Below are 24,374 nucleotides of genomic sequence, written 5' to 3'. Positions count from 1 at the left end.
AACCATGTGGACTTCAGTGTGAACTTTTAAATAAAAATAATGATGTCCCCACAGAAGCAAAACACATTAAATAAATACAATATGAGATTTATTTCTTATCCCTAGATATGTATCAACTGCATTAAACCACCATTCAGATTTAGCATCCCTCCATATAACTGGGAATTCACTAATTAAGAGGATCCAGGACTGGAATAACATCTTAAATCAATTCTAAGGTACATATCATAATTGGGAGTCCCCAAATGGTATGTTAAATTTTGTGAGTGAATAGGAATGTAAAGTTAGATCTCAGAAAAATATTTATTGTCAGCTGTGAGGCAGTTCCTCTTTAAAAGTTGAACATATCCCCAGCAAAGTCTGCTCTGCCCAAGTCATCAGCTGACTTAAGAATTATTCTTCTGTGTCTCTGCTGCCTACAGGTGATAGCCACACAAGTGAGCAAAACATTACATAGTGCACTGTCATGGATATGTATTGGGAAATTTAAACGGTATCTGCCTACAAACTTTGGGCTTAAATGTGCTTGACCCCTGTGCATGAGGAGATGGTCAAGAAGCACCCTAGGAGGTAGGGAGAAAGGTGCAGTCATAGTCCTTGCACTCACCTGAACATAGGGACAACTAAAGTCTTACCAATACTGCAGAAGAGACAGACAAAGAGGGGGGAAGAACTATGGTCTGGCCCCACTCTCTTGCCCAGGGGAGCTCTTCCCTCAGCCTGTCAAGGGACATAGGAGTGGTCATACTCTCCTTGTATTCCAAGCATCTTTGTGTCTGCCAGGGCTTCCACAGAGCTCCAGCTGGAGGGGTCCATTTTCTCCCCACAGTGGGCTGTGACTTGATGATGCAATTGAGCCCTAAGCCTGATCCTAGTCAACTCTACCAGACTCTCATTTACTGAGCTTTTAAAGTCAGTGAGTAAAAACAGAGCTGTATCTGAATATACTGTATCTAAAATAACAGACAAGATCAGGTCTCACCTTCCAGATCATTTTACAGTGTTCAATTACAGTTTAAGGAGATATTTTAAAAGTACATTAAAAATACAAGAATAAGGTAAAGTAAAAGGGTCTTGGTACGTATGTATACCTGGAGCATAAAATATTGTCATTACTTTACTATTAACAAAGTTTCACAGAGTAGTGACAGCCAGGAAGAGATAAAGCTAATGCTAAGTGGGTCCTAGTAAATGATTATGTAAATCTTCATAGGAATAAACGCTTCCCGGTGAACTTGGATTTTATGCTACTATCAATTATGACGGCAAGAATTGTTCCCTCTCAGAGTGCACCCTGGGATTCATTTCTCATCATACAAATGCTTTTTCCAGTGTCCCTTACCAGTTTTATTCCCATTGTGGTCAGAATGTGGAGATCCCATGTTGGTCAGGCCATTTCTCCTAGTCCATCCAGTCTGTAAGTCCCCATCATGCATCATATTGCACAGGTCAGTTTCAAAGTCACATGTTTCATAGGAGGAACCTAATCAAAGAGGACTGTTTTCAGAAACTGTATGCCGTAAAGGTTTGACTCATTGAGCAAATATATAATGCAACCATACCCAGAGAAATAGATACAAATGAAATTACAAATTGTTAGTTATTACTAAGGCTGCGATTTAGTCATGGAGGTCATGGGAGTCACTGATTCCATGACTTTACCGGACCTCTGTGACTTCTTCAGCTTCAAATGTCAGCGGCTGAAGCTGGGGCTACAGCTGGGTCTGCTTTGCAGCTGGTTCTCCAGCTGGGCCCTGCACCCTTACCCCATGGTGGAGGCTGCAGCCGGGGCAGTGTGCTTTTGCCCCATGGCTTGTACGATTATTTTTAGTAAAAGTCACAGACAGGTCACCAACTCGTTTATTCCCTTGACCTGTCTGTGACTTTTACTAAAAATAACCATAACAAAATCTTAGTCTTAGTTATTACTTATAAAGCACCCAGAAATAGCTTAAATTATTAAAAAGACTTTCTAAACTGTAGACCAGACACAATGAGTAACAGCAATAAACAATACAGTGGGAATAACAGGGAGGGGAGAATGAGGGTTGCAAAAAAAGTCAATGTCTATCTGCTGGAGGACCGCAAGTCCTGTTTTACTACTGCAGATATAATACAGGCTCTTTCCCCACCACATATAAGGTCCCATATAGATGCATTTTCACCATCTCTACAAATGTACAGGAAACTGTGCAGGCTAGCAAAATACTTCGTATGCATAAAATTGTTCTTAAAAGATACTGCAAACATCATCAAGTTACCATTTACTTCAAATGCTTCAATACACACTATTATTCATGTCAGCACTGGGCTTTCTCGTGCAGTAATTAAGATTAAACATTAGGAAATAACCATTTAACACAAATATTTTTATCTCCACTGTCTTTCATATCATTGTATTGAACCCTGGATTTTTAGCAACATGGTTATAACATTTATTAGGAAAGTATGAACCCATATCCAGAAATCTCCAAGGGCCTAATCCTGCAAGTTACTGAATCCTTACTTGGGGGCATCATCTCATCAATGGATGGATAGGGCACTCAGCACTTTCCAGGTGACATTTAGCACCTTTCATGAATGGGCATTAAATTAGATTAATGCTCAATTCGCTAGTTGGGGTGCCAGTTTGATGGAGCCAGGAGCACCAGAGGCACCCGCAGGGGTGAGAGAAGATCTCAACCAGGAGCAGGTAGGACAGTGCTCCATGCAGTCCCCCTACTTCTCCCTCCTATTCTCTTTCACCATGTGTTCAGGAGGAAGGGGCTGTTTCTTTCTTTTCCGCCTTCGTCCCTCCCCACATTCCTGCTGCCCAGCATGGGGAACAGGAGAGACATTGTATACTTCTTTCAGACACCAGAGCATGCCTCGCCCATCACTGCTGCCATTGGGCAGTGGGGTGCTGGTGGGGTTTGGTGATTGGACAAGCAGAAGGTGGAGGTGATTACTGCTACTTATCGCTGGGCAAGTAGCCATTTTTCAGGCATTTTTTCAACAGCAGCCAGCATGGCTGCATAATGAGAGAAGCAAAGCAGCAACTCTGGGGTCACTGCCAGAGCAGAAGATATGTACCTGGCAGCTTAGGGGAACCTCAGACCAACCCAGTTCCTCTAAGCAGCCCCAGCAGTGCCCTCTCAGAAGTTTTGAGGAAGGTGGCTGCCAAGGCTAGCCCTGGAGCTCTATCTCATATTACGGCTGCCAAAGAACTTCTAGCTTCAGGACCTAGTGGCTGTGAATTGGGACCAGAAGCTCCAGAGGATGCAGAGAGAGGGGAACAAGAGCAGCCACTGAAAGGAAGAACCTGTGCCCAAGGGAGAAACAGCCTGCTGAACCCCCTGCTTTGGTGAGGGCTTCTGAGGCAGCCTTACACTCTGCTTCAACTGGTGAGGCTCTGGGGGAGGTGGAGGCAGTTCTAGCCCCTCTGCAGTGGGGGACCCCCATTTGGTGATAATGCCTCTGGGAATTATGGATGGTAATCCCTCCTTATAGACAGTTTGGAACACAGGGGCCATTGGTGAGATGTTACTGCTGGGACCCCATGGCCCCGTACCCACTGCTGGAGTGGCTGGGGCTGTCTCTGGCACAGTATGGGAGCCCATCCCAGGTTTAGAAGGGGAGAGTCTTGTTCTCCAGCCCTCCCCACTTCAGTACCAACAGGATTCCCAATTGCTATTGATCCTGCTGCCTATGGGGTATGCTGTCCCTCTTTCAATCCTGCACTGAACATAAGGATGTGTGAAGAAGGAACTCTGATAGCAAAAAAATGGTATTAAGCCAGACTTCAGACTGCTGCCTGTGCATCCTTCTGACTTTAGTTTGTTAGGGTTTCAACTCACTGGGCAATTTTACTTGAACAAAATTATAACTCCTGCGCACCTGTGAAAAGCTTAGTTCTGCATTAGAATCAGCACTGGTCAGGGAATCCGGACTTAGAGAAGTCACCCATTATCTTGGGTTTTCTTTTTGTAGGAAGAACAGAAACAGACACTGTCTGGGAGCACCATTAGCAAGGAAAAACACGAAAGGCCCCGATGCCCATTTGGAATTGGATACCGCAGCGGGTATTTCTCATCACCCTTTTGAAAAATTGGCAGAATCGTGAGAATTATTATCTATAATTCTGGCAACCAAGAAAGCATGCCTCTGACAGCTGCAGGTTATCACTGGCCATCTAAATTTTGCATGCAGGGTTATGGTTCCTGGAAGTAATTTTAATGTACACTAGCTGCAGCCACAATTGGTATTACCAGGCCTCATCACTATATTTGGCTGACCAAGGAAACGAGAGAGGACCTAAAGGTTTGGGATATGTTTTTGTCAGAATACAAAAGGGTATCATTTTGGCACGCAGAGTGATTGCTGGATGTGGACTTGCAGGTCCACTTAGACACGGATGGTGGCATGAGCTTCTGAGTGTATGTCTGTCATGATATTGGTCTCCTATAGTATGCCATTGGGGTGTGACGGGGCCCTGTACTCCCCTAACCTGAAGTCCTCAGAGTCAGGATGATCCAGTTGTGGAAGACTCAGTCCTCTGGCTGAGTCTTGTGGGAGTCAACCCCTTCTGGGATATCAAAGGCCCACAAAAAGGAAAAAAGAAAAACAACAAACGAAAGGCTTCCCTTCCTTCAAGGGGCCTCTCACAGGCTGCAGTCTAGCTCAATGGCCAAACAATAGTTAGAGCCACTAACAATAGTACCAGAGTAATTGTTCAGAGTCAGCCAACCTTCCCTTCAGATTTGTTGTGCTTGTGTGAGCAATCCCTATTCTCAGCCACAGTATCCTCCAGGAGCTGAGGATGTGAAAGTGTGTGGTCCACTCAGGGCTGCTGCTAAGTCAGCTGAGCTTCCTCCGGCCCTGCCATATCTTGTAGGTGTGGTGAAGCAGAGCTGCTTGAGCTTCCAGTGGTTCATTAACCCTCACCTAACCAGTACAAGGTTTGTATACTCTGTTACAACTTCCAAGGGAAATGATGTGCTCAGAGGTGGCTGGATCACCAAGGACATCATATTTGTGGGGTTTTTCTCTATCCTAGTGTCCATCTCTATTTGGGGTAACAGATTCCATAAGTGAGTTCATTTCTAGAGTGAAAACATAGATTCCAAGATCAGAAGGGACCATTATGATCATCTAGCCTGACCTGTCCTTGGTATTAATAATGCCATGATCGATGCTCTGTCTTGCTTTCAGATTTTGGGAATTAGCAACACAGGCTGAAAGGACACAATAGCAATGCCTCATACCATGTGCAACCTTGATTACTGATCGCGTTCAAAGTAGCATGATACTCCATTGCCAAATGGACATTCCAAATTTACAAAGCAGGATTTTCAGAGTTTATGGATTTCAGCAAGTGCCAGGCCTACCTCACGTATGGCCCATCCCATAAAGGGATTCCCCAATCTTTGCACTGGGTGTGTAGTTCGCAGATTACTAGAAAGTTGGCCATGTTCAATGGGACCATGGGCAGACTGCAGAAAACCAATTATTATTCAGACAAAGAGAGATTTAATCCTTACATTCCCCAAGTTTGCAATAGCGTCAGTAAAGCAGTACCATTTATAGCAGCCTTCCTGGTGGTCTTTTTGAGGATTTTCAGTGTGGAGGAAATAGTTTCTGGTTCAAAGAGCAATGAGTCTAGCAAAGTGTTGCCACAGGAAACTTGTAATGGGATCAAGGAAAAGACATTGTCAATTAAAAGCAGATCAGTTTTGTCATGGTACCAAAATTGTGCTGAATGAGAGTGGTGAAAAGGTTACTTGCCCCATGAAGGTATTAAAAGCAGTCATCCCTTTGGCTTCAGAGCCATTGTTTGTCCATCTTCACTCATTGATATATTTGCTTTCCATAATCGACTCTCTGCATAACTGTTCATGTACCCAAATATTTGGATGCTAATATCTAAATTCTATCATTAAATTTAATCAATCTTATTTGGGTTATTGTTGATTATGTCCTCTATATATTGTATGACTTTTCAACCAACCTTCATATTTTTGGGTAATTTAAGCACTCTACCCAGATGTACAGACACTCTTTTCTTATCCTATGTATTATATAATTTTAACATTAGCTTTAATAAAAAAAATTATTGGGCATATAACGAGGCATCTGGCAAAAATCTGGCTCACAGTCCCCATTTTGGTTGCCTGCATGAGGTATCAGGGAAGGTTGTGGGATCAGCTAGTGCCACTCATCCACTCCATGGCAGGCTGTTTCCATTCCCAGCAGGTGATCATTATTCACTTGGGGTAGAATTATTTAGGCACAGCAAAAGAGCTTGGTTTGATCATTAGAAGAAAGAGGGATTTCAGCCACATTTCATCTCTTTTTCCTGAAATAGTCTTGATCTGCTCAGACTAAGACAAGTTTGGTGGGGAGTCGCCAGACCTTCCAAGACTGACCAGGCCAACAAAGCAGTTAACTGAGAAACTGGCAAGTTTATAAAAGTGACAAGGGGTATAGTGATTTCCCATAAGGGAAGTAAACAGCCCCCCAAAACTGTTTAGAGAGGATGGAGTATATCTATCAAACACAGAGTAGGATATTTTCTTGGAGGACCTCAAGTAATGAGTGGATTCCTCTCTAGATGCCTGATGCGAGGGTGGGAGCAATCATAGAATCATAGAATATCAGGGTTGGAAGAGACCTCAGGAGGTCATCTAGTCCAACGCCCTGCTCAAAGCAGGACCAATCCCAAATTAAATCATCCCAGCCAGAGCTTTGTCAAGCCTGACCATAAAAAATTCTAAGGAAGAAGATTCTACCACCTCCCTAGGTAACGCATTCCAGTATTTCACCACCCTTCTAGTGAAAAAGTTTTTCCTAATATCCAACCTAAACCTCCCCCACTGCAACTTGAGACCATTACTCCTTGTCCTGTCATCTTCTACCACTGAGAATAGTCTAGAACCATCCTCTCTGGAACCACCTCTCAGGTAGTTGAAAGCAGCTATCAAATCCCCCCTCATTCTTCTCTTCTGCAGACTAAACAATCCCATTTCCCTCAGCCTCTCCTCATAAGTCATGTGTTCCAGACCCCTAATCATTTTTGTTGCCCTTTGCTGGACTCTCGCCAATTTATCCACATCCTTCTTGTAGTTTGGGGCCCAAAACTGGACACAGTACTCCAGATGAGGCCTCACCAATGTCGAATAGAGGGAACGATCACGTCCCTCGATCTGCTTGCCATGCCCCTACTTATATATCCCAAAATGCCATTGGCCTTCTTGGCAACAAGGGCACACTGCTGACTCATATCCAGCTTCTCGTCCACTGTCACCTCTAGGTCATTTTCCGCAGAACTGCTGCCTAGCCATTCGGTCCCTAGTCTGTAGCAGTGCATTGGATTCTTCCGTCCTAAGTGCAGGACCCTGCACTTATCCTTATTGAACCTCATCAGATTTCTTTTGGCCCAATCCTCCAATTTGTCTAGGTCCCTCTATCCTATCCCTACCTGCTACCGTATCTACCACTCCTCCTAGTTTAGTATCATCCGCAAATTTGCTGAGAGTGCAATCCACACCATCCTCCAGATCATTTATGAAGATATTGAACAAAACCGGCCCCAGGACCAACCCTTGGGGCACTCCACTTGATCCCAGCAGCCAAGTACACATGGAGCCATTGATCACTACCCGTTGAGCCCGACAATCTAGCCAACTTTCTACCCACATTATAGTGCATTCATCCAGCCCATACTACTTTAACTTGCTGACAAGAATACTGTGGGAGACCGTGTCAAAAGCTTTGCTAAAGTCAAGAAACAATACATCCACTGCTTTCCCTTCATCCACAGAACCAGTAATCTCATCATAGAAGGTGATTAGATTAATCAGGCATGACCTTCCCTTGGTGAATCCATGCTGACTGTTCCTGATCACTTTCCTCTCGTCTAAGTGCTTCAGGATAGATTCCTTGAGGACCTGCTCCATAGATTTTTCTGGGGACTGAGGTGAGACTGACCGGCCTGTAGTTCCCAGGATCCTCCTTCTTCCCTTTTTTAAAGATTGGCACTACATTAGCCTTTTTCCAGTCATCCGGGACTTCCCCCGTTTGCCACGAGTTTTCAAAGATAATGGCCAATGGCTCTGCAATCACAGCCGCCAATTCCTTTAGCACTCTCGGATGCAATGCATCCGGCCCCATGGACTTGTGCACGTCCAGCTTTTCTAAATAGTCCCTAACCACCTCTTTCTCCACAGAGGGCTGGCCACCTACTCCCCATGCTGTGTTGCCCAGTGCAGCAGTCTGGAAGCTGACCTTGTTTGTGAAGACAGAGGCAAAGAAAGCATTGAGTACATTAGCTTTTTCCACATCCTCTGTCACTAGGTTGCCTCCCTCATTCAGTAAGGGGCCCACACTTTCCTTGGCTTTCTTCTTGTTGCCAACATACCTGAAGAAACCCTTTTTGTTACTCTTAACATCTCTTGCTAGCTGGAGCTCCAGGTGTGATTTGGCCCTCCTGATTTCATTCCTACATGCCCGAGCAATATTTTTATACTCTTCCCTGGTCATCTGTCCAATCTTCCACTTCTTGTAAGTTTCTTTTTTATGTTTAAGATCCGCAAGGATTTCACCGTTAAGCCAAGCTGGTCTCCTGCCATATTTACTGTTCTTTCGACACATCGGGATGGTTTGTCCCTGAACCTCGATAGGGGTTCCTTGAAATACAATAGATACCCAAGCTGATTGCTGTTGTCTCCTGCAGTGAGTTCCAGTGGGGCTGATGCGATAACAAGATATGAAGTCCCTTTAGCGCAATGGACTGCTTGGGCATTGGTCCCCAGCATGACAATTCGCAGTGAGAGGGTCTCTCCTATGCCTCACGCAGCATGTGGCTCCCCTCATCTTGTCTCTCCTACCTCCAGCATGGAGGAAGGGAATGGATCATGGCTGGCTTCAGTCAGGATCCCGGAGAAGCTTTCATACCACCTTCAGATTTGCAGAAGCCAGGACCATTGGTGCCAGTTTTGGTCCACAACAGAACAGCCCTGCTGGGTCATTTGTGTTGAGGGGCAGGAGAGGGGGAAGTCACCATCATTGGGTAATAGTTTTAAAGAGAGTTGCCTCCTCTGCATTCAACCATACTATGATGTATGTCTCTCTTTCTGTGTCCACATCAATGCAGCACAACGATTCGTTATGAGGTGCAAAAGAGGGAGCAGACAGCACTGTTTTAGGCATTTGTGGTGTAGATTAATGTATAGATTAGCTGAGCCAGCAGCTAATTTTTTGCTGCTGTTTTTATCTTTGGTACTGTGCTACATCTTGCTGAAAAGCATGTCAATGGTTCATTATCACAAACACTGCTGGAGCATAGTTGCCTTATTATATGAAATAAACTGAATCACACTCAATCTTATCTCAAGAGATTTCCCATAGCTGAAAACCCAAATTAAAATGTCAACAAGTTAGAATAAGAAGCACAGTTCTTTTGTTTTAAATTAAAACTCTTGATCACTCACGATTATTTTTTAAAAGATCGGTTCTATTTATTTTCATAGAACATCTAACTTGAAAGTTGTCCAATGTAATTTGCTGGAAGATAAATTTACGCAGATAAAAGTTACTGCTTGGGGAGTGGAAGGGAGGAGGAAGAAATGTGTGGCTTGTTCTAGACACATTTTTCTCAGTGTTTGTTTTGCAGTGTTAACAACAAAACAAGGTCTTGAAATCCATCCCTAAGTTAAAAAAATCTGTCTAAATCTCAACAGAGAAACAAACAGTTCAAGTTCAACTGTGTCTATTTTATTTTGATAATCTTGCTAGAAATATGAGACACTGCATCACACTGTTAAAGAATTTTTGATCAGAAGATACTGTCCCAACAAAGACAAACACTTCCAGTGAAAATAATGTGTATATTTTTAATGGCTCCTTGAGAGTGCTTTTGGAGAGTTAAAAATTTAGCCAACACACCTACTGTGTGTGTATATATATCTATATATATCTATATATATTATTTTCAAGAGTGCTATCTTGGGAATGCAATTTTTTTTTTAAAAAAAAAAGCAGTTTTATCATTTTCCCCCTAGTGAATATTTTGCAATAGAAGCTCACAGCTTAAATACAATATACATGCAATTTATTCCACTCTCTCTCTCCTGCACAAACAGCTCAGATGTGGAAGGGAAAAGATGAGACCAAAATGGTGATAAAAGTATAATATTTGAAGTTCCATTCCTACAATCTGATTCATGCAGCTAAAACTCTTATTCCCATATGGAGACCAAATTAAATCAGTGGAGCTCTGCATGGGCACAGGGATCCATTCATTCACATCAGAGTGCAGTTTTGGGGCCTAAGCAAAAGACTAGCTCAGATAAAAACACTGAATCTGAACAGCCCCAATTGTCAGTGGGCAACGACAGGGCAATATTTCAAAATCAGAACCCAGATCTGGATTTGAATTTTACGATTAACACTTGGGGCTTGTCTACATATAGAATCTGTCCAGAATAGTTCTTTTGTCCATGTGGACACACTTATTCCATGTTAAAGTCCCTTTATGCAGTTTAGCTTAATCCTCACAAAGGCACTTTTGGTGTGGAATAAGAGTGTCAGCACTGACAGCTAGTGAGGAATAAGTATTGCATTTTAAATTCACACACTAATTTATTTTGCGATAGCTTCCCTATGTAGACAGATCTGATCTAAATCCTTAGATTCAGATGCTCCGAAACTCTGTTTGAAATCCAGTTTTCCAATTTTGTGGCTCTCCCATCTCTAATTTAAATTCAAGTCTATTTTCTCGTTAGATCTGTTCCCTGCCTCCTGTGAAAGAATTTTTATAGAAGAGTCTTTTGGGTCTCTTATTCCCTCTCCTGCTTTCACATGAATGATTCTCCTGTAGCACAACTATGCATGGGGCTGAACAAGAGAATGTGTAAAGAACTGCCATAGAAATTAACAAAAAAGCATGTTTTCTTGTACATTCTGCCAATGTAGCAGAAAGTGTATTTCAGTGACCTATCTGCCTGGAGGAAATATTCTTCGGTAGAGGAAACAACAGCCAGGGACCATATATACTACATACTCAAACTGAGCTTTTCAGGTATAGCTGGACATAACATAAAAACATCCCTTGTGTTCAAACTGCTATTATGTTGAAACTTGCCAAGATACATGCGCAGCACTGCATTTGTGAGGGGGTTCAGTGGACTTAATTTTCTGCCTGGTAATTCATAATCCTGTCTGTTGTAACAGGATACTGCATACAGAATGCTTAACCTTTGGTTTGGTTGAGCAGGAAGACAGAAGTGGGTTATGTCTGCAGGATACACATTTCTAAGCCTATAACCTGCTAACATGAACATCTGTTTTCTGGAGGTACTGCCACAAGGTAGTCTCTGGTAGAACCTGGTGACATTTAAGTTTTCATGTTAAAACTCACAAAATTCAGGAAATCCAAACTCCTCCTTGTGTTCCAGGAATAGGGTTCTCAAGGAACATAACTCTTGTGCTGGGCATTGTTATACGTATGTTGCAACGTAGCTTAATGTTATAGCAAAGGTAAATGTCAGCTATAAATTCAGTTCAACTAGGTAATTTGCAGCCAGCTTGAGTGGAGTCAGATTGTCTGGATCGCTGTCTTAGGTCTAGTTGACCACAGCCACATTCAGAAACATTGATGGCATCTCAAGTTATTAAGCCAAAGCTATAAGTTCATAACTTTTTTTGTATTTGTTTGCTCACTTAGTACGTTGTGTGAGCTCTAGCCGTGTTACTTTGTCCACTATTCCTGTACCGGAACAAAATGGAAACCTTTATTACTGAACTGTCATGGACCTGCAACAAAGATTTTTACCAAAATTCTTTCACAAAATTATTTTTAGAGCAGACCTGAATTCCAGAAAAAAAGTTCGTATCTAGCTAACATTTAATACATTTTGACTCTAATAAGCAGTTGTGAATTAAAGAAAAGTGGAGTTGGGAGGAAGCTTCATCTGGTGACGTACCTTGAATAAGAAAAATCCATTAAAGATATACAGATTTGGATAGAAATTGAAATTTAAGAAGGTAACATTTGGGTAAAAGAAAAAAAATAGAACTACAATTCCATGAAGTTTCATCCAAATGAAATTCTGTGCCCTTCTGTTCACTACTAGTTATTTTATAAGTAAAGCTATCAAACTGTGCTAACTGTACTACATAAAACTTTGCTTCACTTTTGATGAAGCCTACCGAGAGCTACTTACAATGTTTTTCATCACTGCTGTCTTCGCACTGGTTGGTGAAATTGCACACTTCCTTTGGTGGAACAGAGGATCCATTGGCACATTGGAAGTCATGTCCTGTGGATGGCTGAACAATTAGAAGAGTGAGAGAACACCACAAACAACAGAAGCTGACTTTGTTCATTGGATATGCTACCATCCAGGCTTCCACTTTGAAGAGAACTATTGCAGCAATCTAGTACTGGCCAAGAAGTCTCCATAAAAAGCCATGCTTACACATTTTGCTTTAAAACTTTATTTTCTAGAGTTGCTCATGTTTAGAGATTGATACTCTAATGAAATATGCTCTGTGTGAGGAAGTAACTTTTGAGCCATATATCAGTGTGTCCTTGGAAAATATGTAACTAAATTTCATCACTTCTTTTATGACTAGCAGGCTTGTTTTGTTGCATCACTATGTAAGACAAGGGTATATCATTAACTCATTGATTGGAATTATTGCCTGATGACCGGCAAAAATTTCAGATAAGTAAACAACATAGGCACACATAGTATAATCAGACAGTTAGCAATATTCCTGAAGACTTTTGTGCCTTTTCTTGAAGTAATCTGGCAGCAATGCTTAAGTATAAGTCATTTATGAAGAGCATTATGCATGAACTGTAGAGATGTAGCAAATAAATTCAACATTGATTTTAATATCAAAGTGATGACAAATGATTGGTCTATGAAGAATGAGAATTTGTATACCCTATCCACATATCATGCAGTAACCTGAGGCATGCTTGTATATAGGCTCAAATGATGTCAATTGAACTACTTTCGGGTTGTTTTGATTTTGGCCTTCTCTTCATGAATCATTTCTAATTTGAGCAAATGTACTGGATATTCACAGGTATTCTCTAGATAGCTCATTTGAACAATTGTGAGCCTGCAGGTTTTTGCACATTCTGTTCACTTTGGCTGCTTACTATTCATGACATTTATTTGGTCACCTTAGTCACATGGCATTACTTCTGCCCCCTGAGAGAATAAATGCATATCTGTAAGCAAGAGAATAACAAAAATAATCTTCTTGAACTACACCCTTCTATGTACAATGAACAATATGACCCCACAAATAGCAGCAAACCAAATTTTTCACTCATCCATGCAAGGACTAGGCACAATTGCTGCCCCAGGACCAGAGAGGAATGGAGATGAGAGTTGCTGTGGCTCCCCTGCCCCTATGTGTTGTCCAGTGGAGCTGGACCTCGTGAAACATTGCAGCAATGTGTATTCTCCCCCTGGGGCAGTGCAGTACTGGGTTGAGCGTACATGGCACAAATGAGCCATAACTAAGTCTATATCAACTGAAAAAATGTGGACAAAATGACATTCAGCTTTATAAACAGAAGTCCAATTAACCCCGCCACTGTTGCTAGCTGATTTGTTTCCATAGATCACTGTTCACTCCTGCAGAAGTCACCAAGCTTAAAAAATAAAATTCAAGTCATTCATAGCCAAAGCCAAATTGCCTTTACACATTTAGAGCCTTTGAAGAACAGCACTGATTGAGGAGTCAACTGTCTTTAATCTCTGTAAAGGTTTAACATAAGGGTAGTGGTATCAGATTCTGTGGTGGGGCAGAAGTTCACTCACTTGGAGCGCACAGGTAATTCAGCTCCAGTTAGGGGTAGTCTCACCTCAAAAAAGAGCTCTGTGTAAGCTCGAAAGCTTGTCTCTCTCACCAACGGGAGTTGGTTCAATAAAAGATATTACCTCATCCACCTTGTCTCTAGGTTTTTACATACACATTCATTGTTGTGTGGATCACCTTCCTTCCCATTGGTGACCCAGTAATATCCTTGTGGTGATGTTTATATGGAATTGTTTATATGAAAAAGTAAGACTGGGGAAAAAGTTAATGCGGGGGGGGGGGGTGTTGGGGGGGGGAAGGGGAGAGTTAAACATGACCTAGTACCTAGAAGCAAGGAGAACCAGAAGTAAAAGACCAGCCATCTCCGTGGCCAAACAGCAATGCCCTGCAGACCACAGTTTAGTAACCTCTTTACTAGTCATTCTCACCTCAGAAATAAAGACCTAGTTGAACAGCTATAACCCTGACCATTAGTAAAGCAATGGGGTGGTCTTCAGATCACTGTGAACGAACAGGTTTATAACATAACATTTATCTCTATATCTTCTCAGTATTTAATCTCAGTTGCTAAGCCATGAAGTGTGCTGTCACTAGAGATACAACTATTTTCAGCAGTAACATACAATATGCTGTCTTAAGTACTCATCATTTAAGTGAGTCATGTAGCTGTATAATGTATTCAACATAATTCAGCATAATAACCTGACATCCTAAATGACAAAATGCCAGGGGGATTTGTTTTGCCAAATAACAAAATTATTTTCACATTGAAAATCTTTTACCACTTCACAGGTTATTTTTCCCCCGAATGGGCAGCCAAAGCAGACCAGAATGATGGAATATTAGTGGCCATTAGGGGGAATACAATCAGCAATCACAATAATATATCTGTTTGTCAAGAAACATTGAAAAAACCAAAGCAAGAACCCAAGATGGTTCTTATCACAACCTAGGTATAGTGTTACTAGTTGAACCACCATGTCACTGCCCCTCAATGACCTCCCACTTTTGGAACCCGCCCTCTGAAAAGGCTCACAATGTTAAGTGAGCTTAACTCCCATGTTAAATTTTCAGCTCAAATCCTATGCTGTGTGTGGCTGCTTTATGCCAGACTGTTGTGGCAGAAAGCAACTCTAAAGCCTGTGTTACTGGCCACAGAAAGATCATTGTGCTGCAGGAAGATCATCTAGTTCATCTAGCTATTACCAGCAGGATAGTGAGTTTGTGTGTGTGGTTTTTGGGAGGGTGGTGAGGGGGTGAGAGAACCTGGATTTGTGCAGGAAATGGCCCAACTTGATTGTCATGCACATTGTGTAAAGAGTTGTCACTTTGGATGGGCTATCACCAGCAGAAGAGTGAATTTGTGGGGGGGGGTGGAGGGTGAGAAAACCTGGATTTGTGCTGGAAATGGCCCAACCTGATGATCACTTTAGATAAGCTATTACCAGCAGGACAGTGGGGTGGGAGGAGGTATTGTTTCATATTCTCTGTGTGTATATAAAGTCTGCTGCAGTTTCCACGGTATGCATCCGATGAAGTGAGCTGTAGCTCACGAAAGCTCATGCTCAAATAAATTGGTTAGTCTCTAAGGTGCCACAAGTCCTCCTTTTCTTTTTAGTTCAAAAAAGAAGCTTCTATGGCATCTCCTCCCCATTCAGTTGATGTAAGGGACATAACCATGGCTACCTTTATGCCCAGATGATTTCTGGCTATATTTTGTCCCTTGCAGAGTGCTTAATTTGTGCCAGGGCTTGCCAAGGCTGAGCCCCAGCACCTCTAGGCTTGGCAGTTCACAGCCCCGCCACCTTTGGGCTTGCTGCGTTCGATATGAAAGTAAACCACTGCTTCAGCCCCAGCACCAATGTCATTACAAATTACACACTGCCCTTCCAGGTGTTAACAGCTTATGTAACTTAGAGCTGCCTGCAGCCTCGATGCAGGGGAAGTAACCTTGTACCCAGCCAGCTCAGGATTGAGGAGTGCAAAAGTGACCTTGCGCCATTTTGACCCTCTTTTCTGAGCTTTACAAGGTGCTCCTCAGCACAGCAGAGGACCTAGCCCTTCATTTTTAGGGCCTATTTCTCTTTTACATATTGTGAAATTTCTCCACATGAAAAAAAGTATTATATTGTAACTCTTTATTACTTTAGTCAGTCACATATATACTGCAATTAAATGAGCAGCCTTGTGCTACAGACTTGACTGTTCTCTGAAAAACAGCTGAGGAGAACCAAGAAGGTGAGCACACAACAAGGCTGATAGCAGCAATATTATGTAGATGTTTATTTCTTCCCCTCCTATAAGTAAATGAAAAATTTAAATAATCCAGATGGCCTAACCAGACATTCTGATCTGCTGGATCATTTGAAATGAAATGTGATTGGAGGACAGAAGATACAAGTAGGTGCTGTATCCTGATTTGCCAGAGTATTCTGAGCCAGTCAATGGTCCCATCTTGAACTGTTCTGGAAAGCAGTGCACTCCCTGGTGTGAAGTCAGACTGTGAAGTTCTGTCTTTTACAAGTAGCACTTTCTTCCGTGAAATAACACTAGGACAGCTCTCTAAGCATCAGCATAAAGTAATTGTTGGCAACTATACAAATACAAACAGAACTAGCTACATTTTTAACACCATTCCATTTCTGATTCCAATAGCTTTATTGTACTCCACATGTATTACATTTGGGTTTATATTAGGTATTCCATACCTAAAAAGCATTGGTTCTCAATATCTTCTCAGAGCTGGATAACTTTGTCCATAGATTCAGCTCCCCAAAGTGCACTGTGTGTCAAATCTGTGGGCTTGTCTAGACTAATGCCTTAGTCTGCATTAGAGGGGTGTAAATTCTAGAGTGCAATAGCATGTTGTGCACTAAATGGCCTGTGTGGACCCCACTGGCATGCACCAGAAGGCCCCTTATGTGCGTTAATGTTGTCCTGTTTCAAACAATACTACATTAACACGTGCTAGTACACATTAGACTGTACACCCCTCTAGTGTGGAGTAATGTACCATATAGACAAGCCCTTAATCATAGCCATAGCAGAGGAACGGGCTAGGGATTTGGGATCTTGAGCTTTTCAAGTCTGGCCCAGATCAACAGTGACAAAATATAACTGTCACCTGAAGACTGTTCAGTAGCCTCTGTGAAATGAGTGGGTGTTCCCAGGGGTCAAGTGACCACGCTACTGAAAATGCCATCACAAGTGATAATTACATTTGGCCCTTGTAGACTCACTGGAAAGATCACAGAAATGAAACTGCATTCTCTCCTTTAGAAATGGTCTCACCATACCAGCATCGAAACATTAGCTTAGCTTAGCTCTGTTGGGAAGCTTGTATTGTTCACACATGTGCAGTACCCGCTCTATGACTATTCAGAGAACTTCGGCCTCAAAGCCTGGAATTCTGGACCATTCCTGAGCATTAAGAAAAATCATGTTTAAAAAAATTAAGAACATAAATTCATGCTTCAACAAGAACTTCTTTATCTAAAGTCACAGGCCTAGCTGACAAATCCCACCACCTTGATGCTTTAATGGTAAGTGGAGAATCAATGTCCATTTAGAAAATATGTTCATGTTATCTGTCTCAGACTTTACAAAAGGTTGATGTTCTGCCCTTACCTTTAATCATAATTAAGTATTTATCACACTGACTGCAAATTAAAATCAATATGTGACAATGTTCATCCTACTTAGAGAACTCTCTGACATTTGGAAGCATTTTTTAAAAGATCTTCAAGAATAGGCGACAGCTTATAGCATAGGAATAAGTCTTCTATATGTTCATAAGGATGCCCTACTTCAGTCATAAAATCTGAAACTTAGAGCACTGTAAAATGTTCCTTAGCAACAAAGGCAGTCTCCATCAGCACAAATACAGAAACAATTTGGTTTCATAGCATAACTGAGAGACTCCTCCCCGCGCAGCATTTTCCCCAGCTGGGGAGCAACACACAGGACATCAGCCATGCCAGAATTTGAGATCAAAGGTTGTCTCCTTATTGTCACCCCTCCCCCCTTCCTATCCCTAGAACAAGAAAGGTGTAACACTAGTATTGCCAACCTCAACTGTTCTAAACCCATAAGATTAACTTTAATAAAAAAACAAAACAACAAAAACAAATCACGATTTTTAAAAATAATAAATTTGGGGGTTTTATTTGCCTTCTGTTTAGAGAGTCTTTAATGGTCACATTTTCAAGATTTTCTCTGCAACCATGAGGGCTGTAAGATTCTCATGGAGAAGCCCCCAGGAGTTGGTGCTTTAAGATAAATATATATCATGAGACTCGTAAAAAAGATGAATGTTGGCACCACTAACAGTTTATGCCACTGTCCCCTGCAATCACACTTATTTATCTACAACTCATTAGTACTTGAAGCACTTCCATCCTATATTGCACAGCTAGAAACTCTCATTACAAAAGGAAGGCCTTTGAAACAATGAAAAACTCCTTACTTACAATGTCCTCCTTCTCCTGAATACTTATCTCATGCAGTAGACAGAGAGAAATCATTTATAAAATCAATCGTAAACCCAAAAGTAAAACACTTAATTGTGCAGATTTCAGGTTCTTTGAAATACAGGTCAGTCTATTCCCACCTGAAACCACAAACTCTATTACATACCCACCAAATTTGAACCAATGAAAGTGACACCAGAAGAAGACTGCTGGATACACCATATATAGCTTCATACTCTGGCCTGCAAGCAGATATCACATATTCTGGCTTTGCCTGTCAGGGAAATAGTTGCCCCTTTTCTGGGGGTGTTCCATTTATTGTGACAGAATTAAAACAATCACAAAAGCCCAGCAAGGATATCTTTATCTTGGGTTTCTCCTTCACAAACTTCCAATTGTAATGAGCAAATATGGGATAAAAATACCCCAAAACAAAATGGAAAATATTTCCCCTAGCTATTTAGGCAAGAAAAAACTCTCTAATGTTTTTTTGATCCCCCAACCCTTCCCAGGAAAAACCAATAGGGGATAACTATAATTGCAGATACAAACATTTATTATTTTTCTCTTTTGTTATTTGAATGATCTGTAAACTTTTAAAACAAATAAAATAATTTAAATTTTTCCGCCCAGAGATATTTGTATATTTTTGGTTTGGAAAAAGTTCCTTCTAGGGTGCAATACCTCCTGTAGAATATGCTGGAACTGAAATTAATATTGAAATCTGTTGAGGAAATAAATAAATAAGGTCCCACTAAAATAAAGAGGTTATATTTTCTGAGGCACAATGTCTTAGAAACTAAGTTCCAGGTTCTACTCCTATATCTATGAAGACAGACATCGAGCCCGAATGCAACCACCATCCCACATACAGCTAACCATTGTAAAATGAAGATCCTCCTTGGAGAGCAGAATTACCACACAGTGTATCACTATAATTACATAACTTTGATCCAGAGACACAAATCCTACAAAGGAAGAATAGCCAATGTTATCTATCTTCTGGTGATACAAATCACTACAATGAGGAACATCATTTCATAAATATAAGAAATCTTACCTTGGGGGACAAAGTCTAGTGCTAAAATCTTAGACATTGCCTGAAGGCAAACAGTTATAGCAATGCAAATTTGTATTGTTGCAATGATGGAAATCCAGCACTGTGGGTAGATATTCATTATTATAATTAGGTTTGAAATCTGCCTGAAGGCAATTTCCAGTTGTTCTGATCCAGGTCCATACAATTTGTCACTTTCCCTCTGTGATCATAACAGCTAATATGTTCTCTTTTAGCGCGTGTCTCCAAGCAGTACATTTAACTCCAGGACATATCTATCTTTTTTGTAAATAGTTGAGTGATTTAATAGCAGTGAATGAACTTGAAGGTTTATTAAAATATGTGTCAGACCTTCATAATGCATAATAGCAGCCAAATTGTCACAAGGATTAGATGTTCAGATACACCACAAAAAGTTCAGGTTCTTATCTATACCTTTCAACTACTATGTTTTCCATCCCCTCCGCCCGATCACCCCAAAGTATCTGATCTGATCCCCACTTTCTTCCCCCCCCACTCAGCAGCCTCATCCCCCCATATCCATTCCCCTCATCTCTGATCAGCAAAGATGTTCCCACAGTATTTCCAAAAACAGACTACCTTTCAAACTCATAGCTACCTTTCTCAAATGAAGCACTTTCCTGCCTCTTAAACCCTCTCTCCCCGCAGCCAACTGCATCTTTTGGTGATACTGTCCAGGTGGTCTTCCTCCACTACTGAATGCAATCTACTCAAGATAACTTTTGTAAACACCATGGAAAGCATGTGCAGAAGGCTGTGAATTTTTTCTTTCTTATCTCATCCCTTTTATAAAGAAGGTTCATGTTAGGCTAGAAACCAGCAAGAAGCAGCAATCTGAGACCGGTCATAATTGATCAGAACCAGTTCAGCTACTTGAACATTTTCCATTAATATACATAGTATGATGAAAAACAGTGTTTGGTTCAAATAGAAGTTGCAGTGAAAAATGCCCTTTTTAAGGATTTTATGTGGGCTTTTGCCAATCTTTTTCCCCCCGCTTTGGGTCTTTTATTTTTATGATGAAAATGTGAAAAATTGCAAATGAGTCTTTTGACCAAAAAAAGGGGGGGTTTGCTGAAGTTTTTTTTGTGGGTGTGAAATGTTTTTTCACCATCAGCTCTACAAACTCAGCCATCCCTGTATGTGACATAGCACAAAAGAATGCATGTTTTCCCACAGCTCTGAGAATGTGCACAAGCAGAGAAAAAGTCATTCTGAAAGTGAAGCCTTATAAAGGAGCTGAAAAAGAGCAAAGACAATGTACTGCACTGCAAAATCTCTGAATATAGAAAGAGAGAAATAGAGTCCTGGAAAATGGGGACAAAAGGAGGTATAAAGGCATGGGCCATCCCCACGGGCCCCGGTGTGGCCCTGCCTTAATTTTCCCCGATTGGGGCTGCAGTAGGTTCACTTTAACAGCACAGGGCAAGGAGAAACCAACATACACGAACAAAATAGCATAGCCCCATTTCATAAGGCTCCAGGGCAGGAGCAATTATAACAAGCAGCTCAGAAGGTCTTCATCTCAGGACCCTGGTTCAAAGCTCCCTAACTTAAAGGTCACAAAACAAAGTGTGAGTCAGGTTAGGCTAAGCTCCCACAGCCTGGGAGAGAAACCACCACCTGCTGCAGCCAGGACAACTTCTACTCCCTTCTCTCTGTCCCAGCTTTCTGCTCCTGTTTAAATAGCCCTGTCCTAGAGCAGAGAAGGGCCTCCTTGATTACACCCCAGGCTGTCCTTGCCATAGGTTCCAGCCTGTTCCTTAGGGTATGTCTACACAGCAGCTGGGAGGTGCAAATCTCAGCATGGGTAAACATATACATGCTAGCTCTGCTCGAGCTAGCACTGAAAAATAGCTTGAGCTAGCTACAATCCCTCCTGCCTCCCAAGTAGGTACTCAGGTTGGTAGCCCGAACCACCACCACCTATGCCACAACAGTCGCACTGCTATTTTTAGGTGCGAGCTCAACAGATCTAGTGCAGTATGTCTGCCCACACTCCCAGCTGTTGTGTAGATATACCCTTGAAGGGATAACATACTCCTTCACAGGGGTATTAGAAAGGGATTGAAGTCCTGCAAATGAAATAAATGGGGACCCAGAAGGAAGAGGGGGTGAAAGAAGATTCCTTGAAGAAAACGGAAATATTTTGCCTTGAAACCAGAAGCAAAGATACGAACAAGCTGTGTGAACAGAGCAAGTGAACCAAGAAAAACACATGACCTTGTCTGCATGAAAAAGTTCCATTGTTTGGCTGAAAGTGGTTATGTGATGGTTCTCTGAGGACCTAGAGCTCTGAGTCACCTTGTTAACCCCCTGCCATCAGTGTGAAGGATTCTTGCTTGTGCTTAGTTGAGTGTCAGCTCCCTAACATCACCAGCCTGTTAGCCCAGAGGAGAGAGCTTGAATGGCTCTGCCAGCCCTTACTTTGCCTTGCAGGTTAACAATAGGTGCACCCCAATCCCCGAGTCCCTTTGAAGCATTCTCCTGATGTATTCAGCCCCTGACCCTGGCCATTCACAGAAATTTCAGGCCTATTGGCCCCGAAGGACCAGAATATACAGCAGCTTGTATGATTCAGCTCAGGACCAGCACTTTCCTTAACACCACAGCACTGAGATATATTCTTATTGTCCCTATGAATAAGGATACAGCAAAGGTTAGAAATTCAGGAGACAGTGTGTAAGGATCTGGGGAAACAAATGGTTACATATCAATAAAAACCATAACATGCTTTCCAGACACTAAACATAACTATCAGGTTAACTCCTGTCTAAAGAAATTTATCTGACCTTAGACTTTTTCAGTGTTTTCAACCAAGGTTGGCTAAGAGACCATCTTCATAAATGTAAACCAACTGCCAATTTATTTACATTTGGTTCAGAGTGAGGGGGAGTCTTCTTGGCATCCCACATATACCCCCAAAGTTCATTGTCAGTACTCAGACAGGATAATCACCCATGGCTTGTTTTTCTTGTTGACTTCACATTTCGTTTTTAATATTTGACTTTGTAGGTAAATAGGTATTCACTGTGTTAGCTTCCATGCTTAATTTACATTCCAACAGAGAGAAACATTTCTTACCTCTGGTTTGGAGGAAAACCTGTTTTTCACCTCTGCTGGTGACTAATGCCTTGATACAGACTTTAACAACATTTTCAGTATACATGCACATAATTTCTTACATAATATTGTTGTGAAATATACGTATAGTTACTAAGGACCAGTGTGACCTGGCTTTCATTTAATACCTCACATGTCTTTCTTTGGCAAGCCAGAATGTACATCCCAGAATCCAGATATTCCCGTAACCCCCTCGCTAGTTGCCATTAAGGGGTACTTGGGTCACAGGTTTTAAACTGATTTAGTTAAACCAGTGTAAAAGGGCTGTGTGTACACTCTTATTTTGGTTTAAAATCACACTTAGCTTTAATCGATTCCTAATTCACTTAAACTAAATACAAATCAGTTTGTTTTAAAACAAATTGAGAATGTCCATGAAACTTTTTCCACTGGCTTAACTGAATCAGTTTAAAAATCACACCTAACTTAAACTAAAAGAAAAGGAGTACTTGTGGCACCTTAGAAACTAACCAATTTATTTGAGCATAAGCTTTCGTGAGCTACAGCTCACTTCATTGGATGCATACTGTGGAAACTGCAGAAGACATTATATACACAGAGACCATGAAACAATACCTCCTCCCACCCCACTCTCCTGCTGGTAATAGCTTATCTAAAGTGATCACTCTCCTTACAATGTGTATGATAATCAAGTTGGGCCAAGTTGTGCTGGAAATGGCCCAACTTGATTATCATACACATTGTAAGGAGAGTGATCACTTTAGATAAGCTATTACCAGCAGGAGAGTGGGGTGGGAGGAGGTATTGTTTCATGGTCTCTGTGTATATAATGTCTTCTGCAGTTTCCACAGTATGCATCCAATGAAGTGAGCTGCAGCTCACGAAAGCTTATGCTCAAATAAATTGATTAGTTTCTAAGGTGCCACAAGTACTCCTTTTCTTTTTGCGAATACAGACTAATGCGGCTGTTACTCTGAAACCTAACTTAAACTAGTGCAACTTTTTTGCATAGACAAGTCTTATTGTCAAGAGATCCCACCCTTGAAGATCTAAACGGTCTTTGACATGAGTCTGGAGGGTAGGAGGAAATGCATATTATACCTATGCAAAGTAACTTATTTATAATACAGTGCATCATGTTCTTAGTCATTCTCATGAAATTTCTATGGATCCAGGTACTGTCAACAAGTTAAACAGAAAAAGGAACATAAACCTGTAACATTAGCTTCATCGTCTGAAAACATTATTAGGAATCTGCTGGCAGCACAGTTTCCTTGCTGGGCAAATTCTTCCCCAAGGGGAAATGTGGTTACAGCTTCTAAGGACTTACAATTTCATTAAATGTAATATGACCCTTGAATGCGAAGGCTACAATGTCATGAGATTGGAAAGTATCATAGCAGCAGTGTATTTCTCTTTAATACATAATCCCATTTGGCTCTGTGCTTATCATTCAGTTTTTATAAACATCATGAACTTTAATGTTGGTAACCTTCCAAGTGTGCTTACACAGGAACAATTTTATCTTGTAGCTAAAAAAATAACACCCCCCCCCCAAAGATAAATTACATATCCCAAAATTTCACAGTAACTGAAACGAGAAGTAGGAGTCAAGGTCGATATCCCAGAAATGCATTATGCATATGATTGTATGATTTCTCCAAATTCTAATTGCCAAATTCAAACTGAACTATGTTAATGAAAAAAACAAGAAGTTGCAGTAACCCTTGACTTGATCTATATTTAATGAGTATTGACAGGCTTCTTATTTTTATGTGGAAGGCAATAATTGCATTCCATCTGCTCCCAGTTAAATGGAACTAATTCAATTGTTAGATTACAAATGTAAAACACTAAGCTATAAATACATTGGGTTGAAATGGACCCAGGGCAAATTTCCTTCCCAATTGCTAATAGGAGCTAAC

General features: G+C 41.3%; 1 protein-coding gene across 1 annotated transcript in view; it reads right to left on the bottom strand.

The window, feature by feature from the left end:
- MALRD1 (MAM and LDL receptor class A domain containing 1) overlaps positions 1-19,384 on the bottom strand; it is a 465,892-nt gene extending 446,508 nt beyond the window's left edge. The window contains exons 1-3 of the mRNA XM_078851340.1: positions 19,348-19,384; positions 12,201-12,401; positions 1,343-1,483 (exon numbers count right to left, since the gene is read on the bottom strand). Coding sequence (XP_078707466.1) covers positions 1,343-1,483; positions 12,201-12,401; positions 19,348-19,384 — 379 coding nt within the window. The remainder of the gene's footprint in view (positions 1-1,342; positions 1,484-12,200; positions 12,402-19,347) is intronic.
- Positions 19,385-24,374: the final 4,990 nt, after the last annotated feature.

The sequence above is a fragment of the Lepidochelys kempii genome, chromosome 2 (assembly GCF_965140285.1).
Source record: "Lepidochelys kempii isolate rLepKem1 chromosome 2, rLepKem1.hap1, whole genome shotgun sequence".
In the NCBI taxonomy this organism is placed as follows: Eukaryota; Metazoa; Chordata; order Testudines; family Cheloniidae; genus Lepidochelys; species Lepidochelys kempii.
This window is presented reverse-complemented; position numbering and strand designations above follow the sequence as displayed.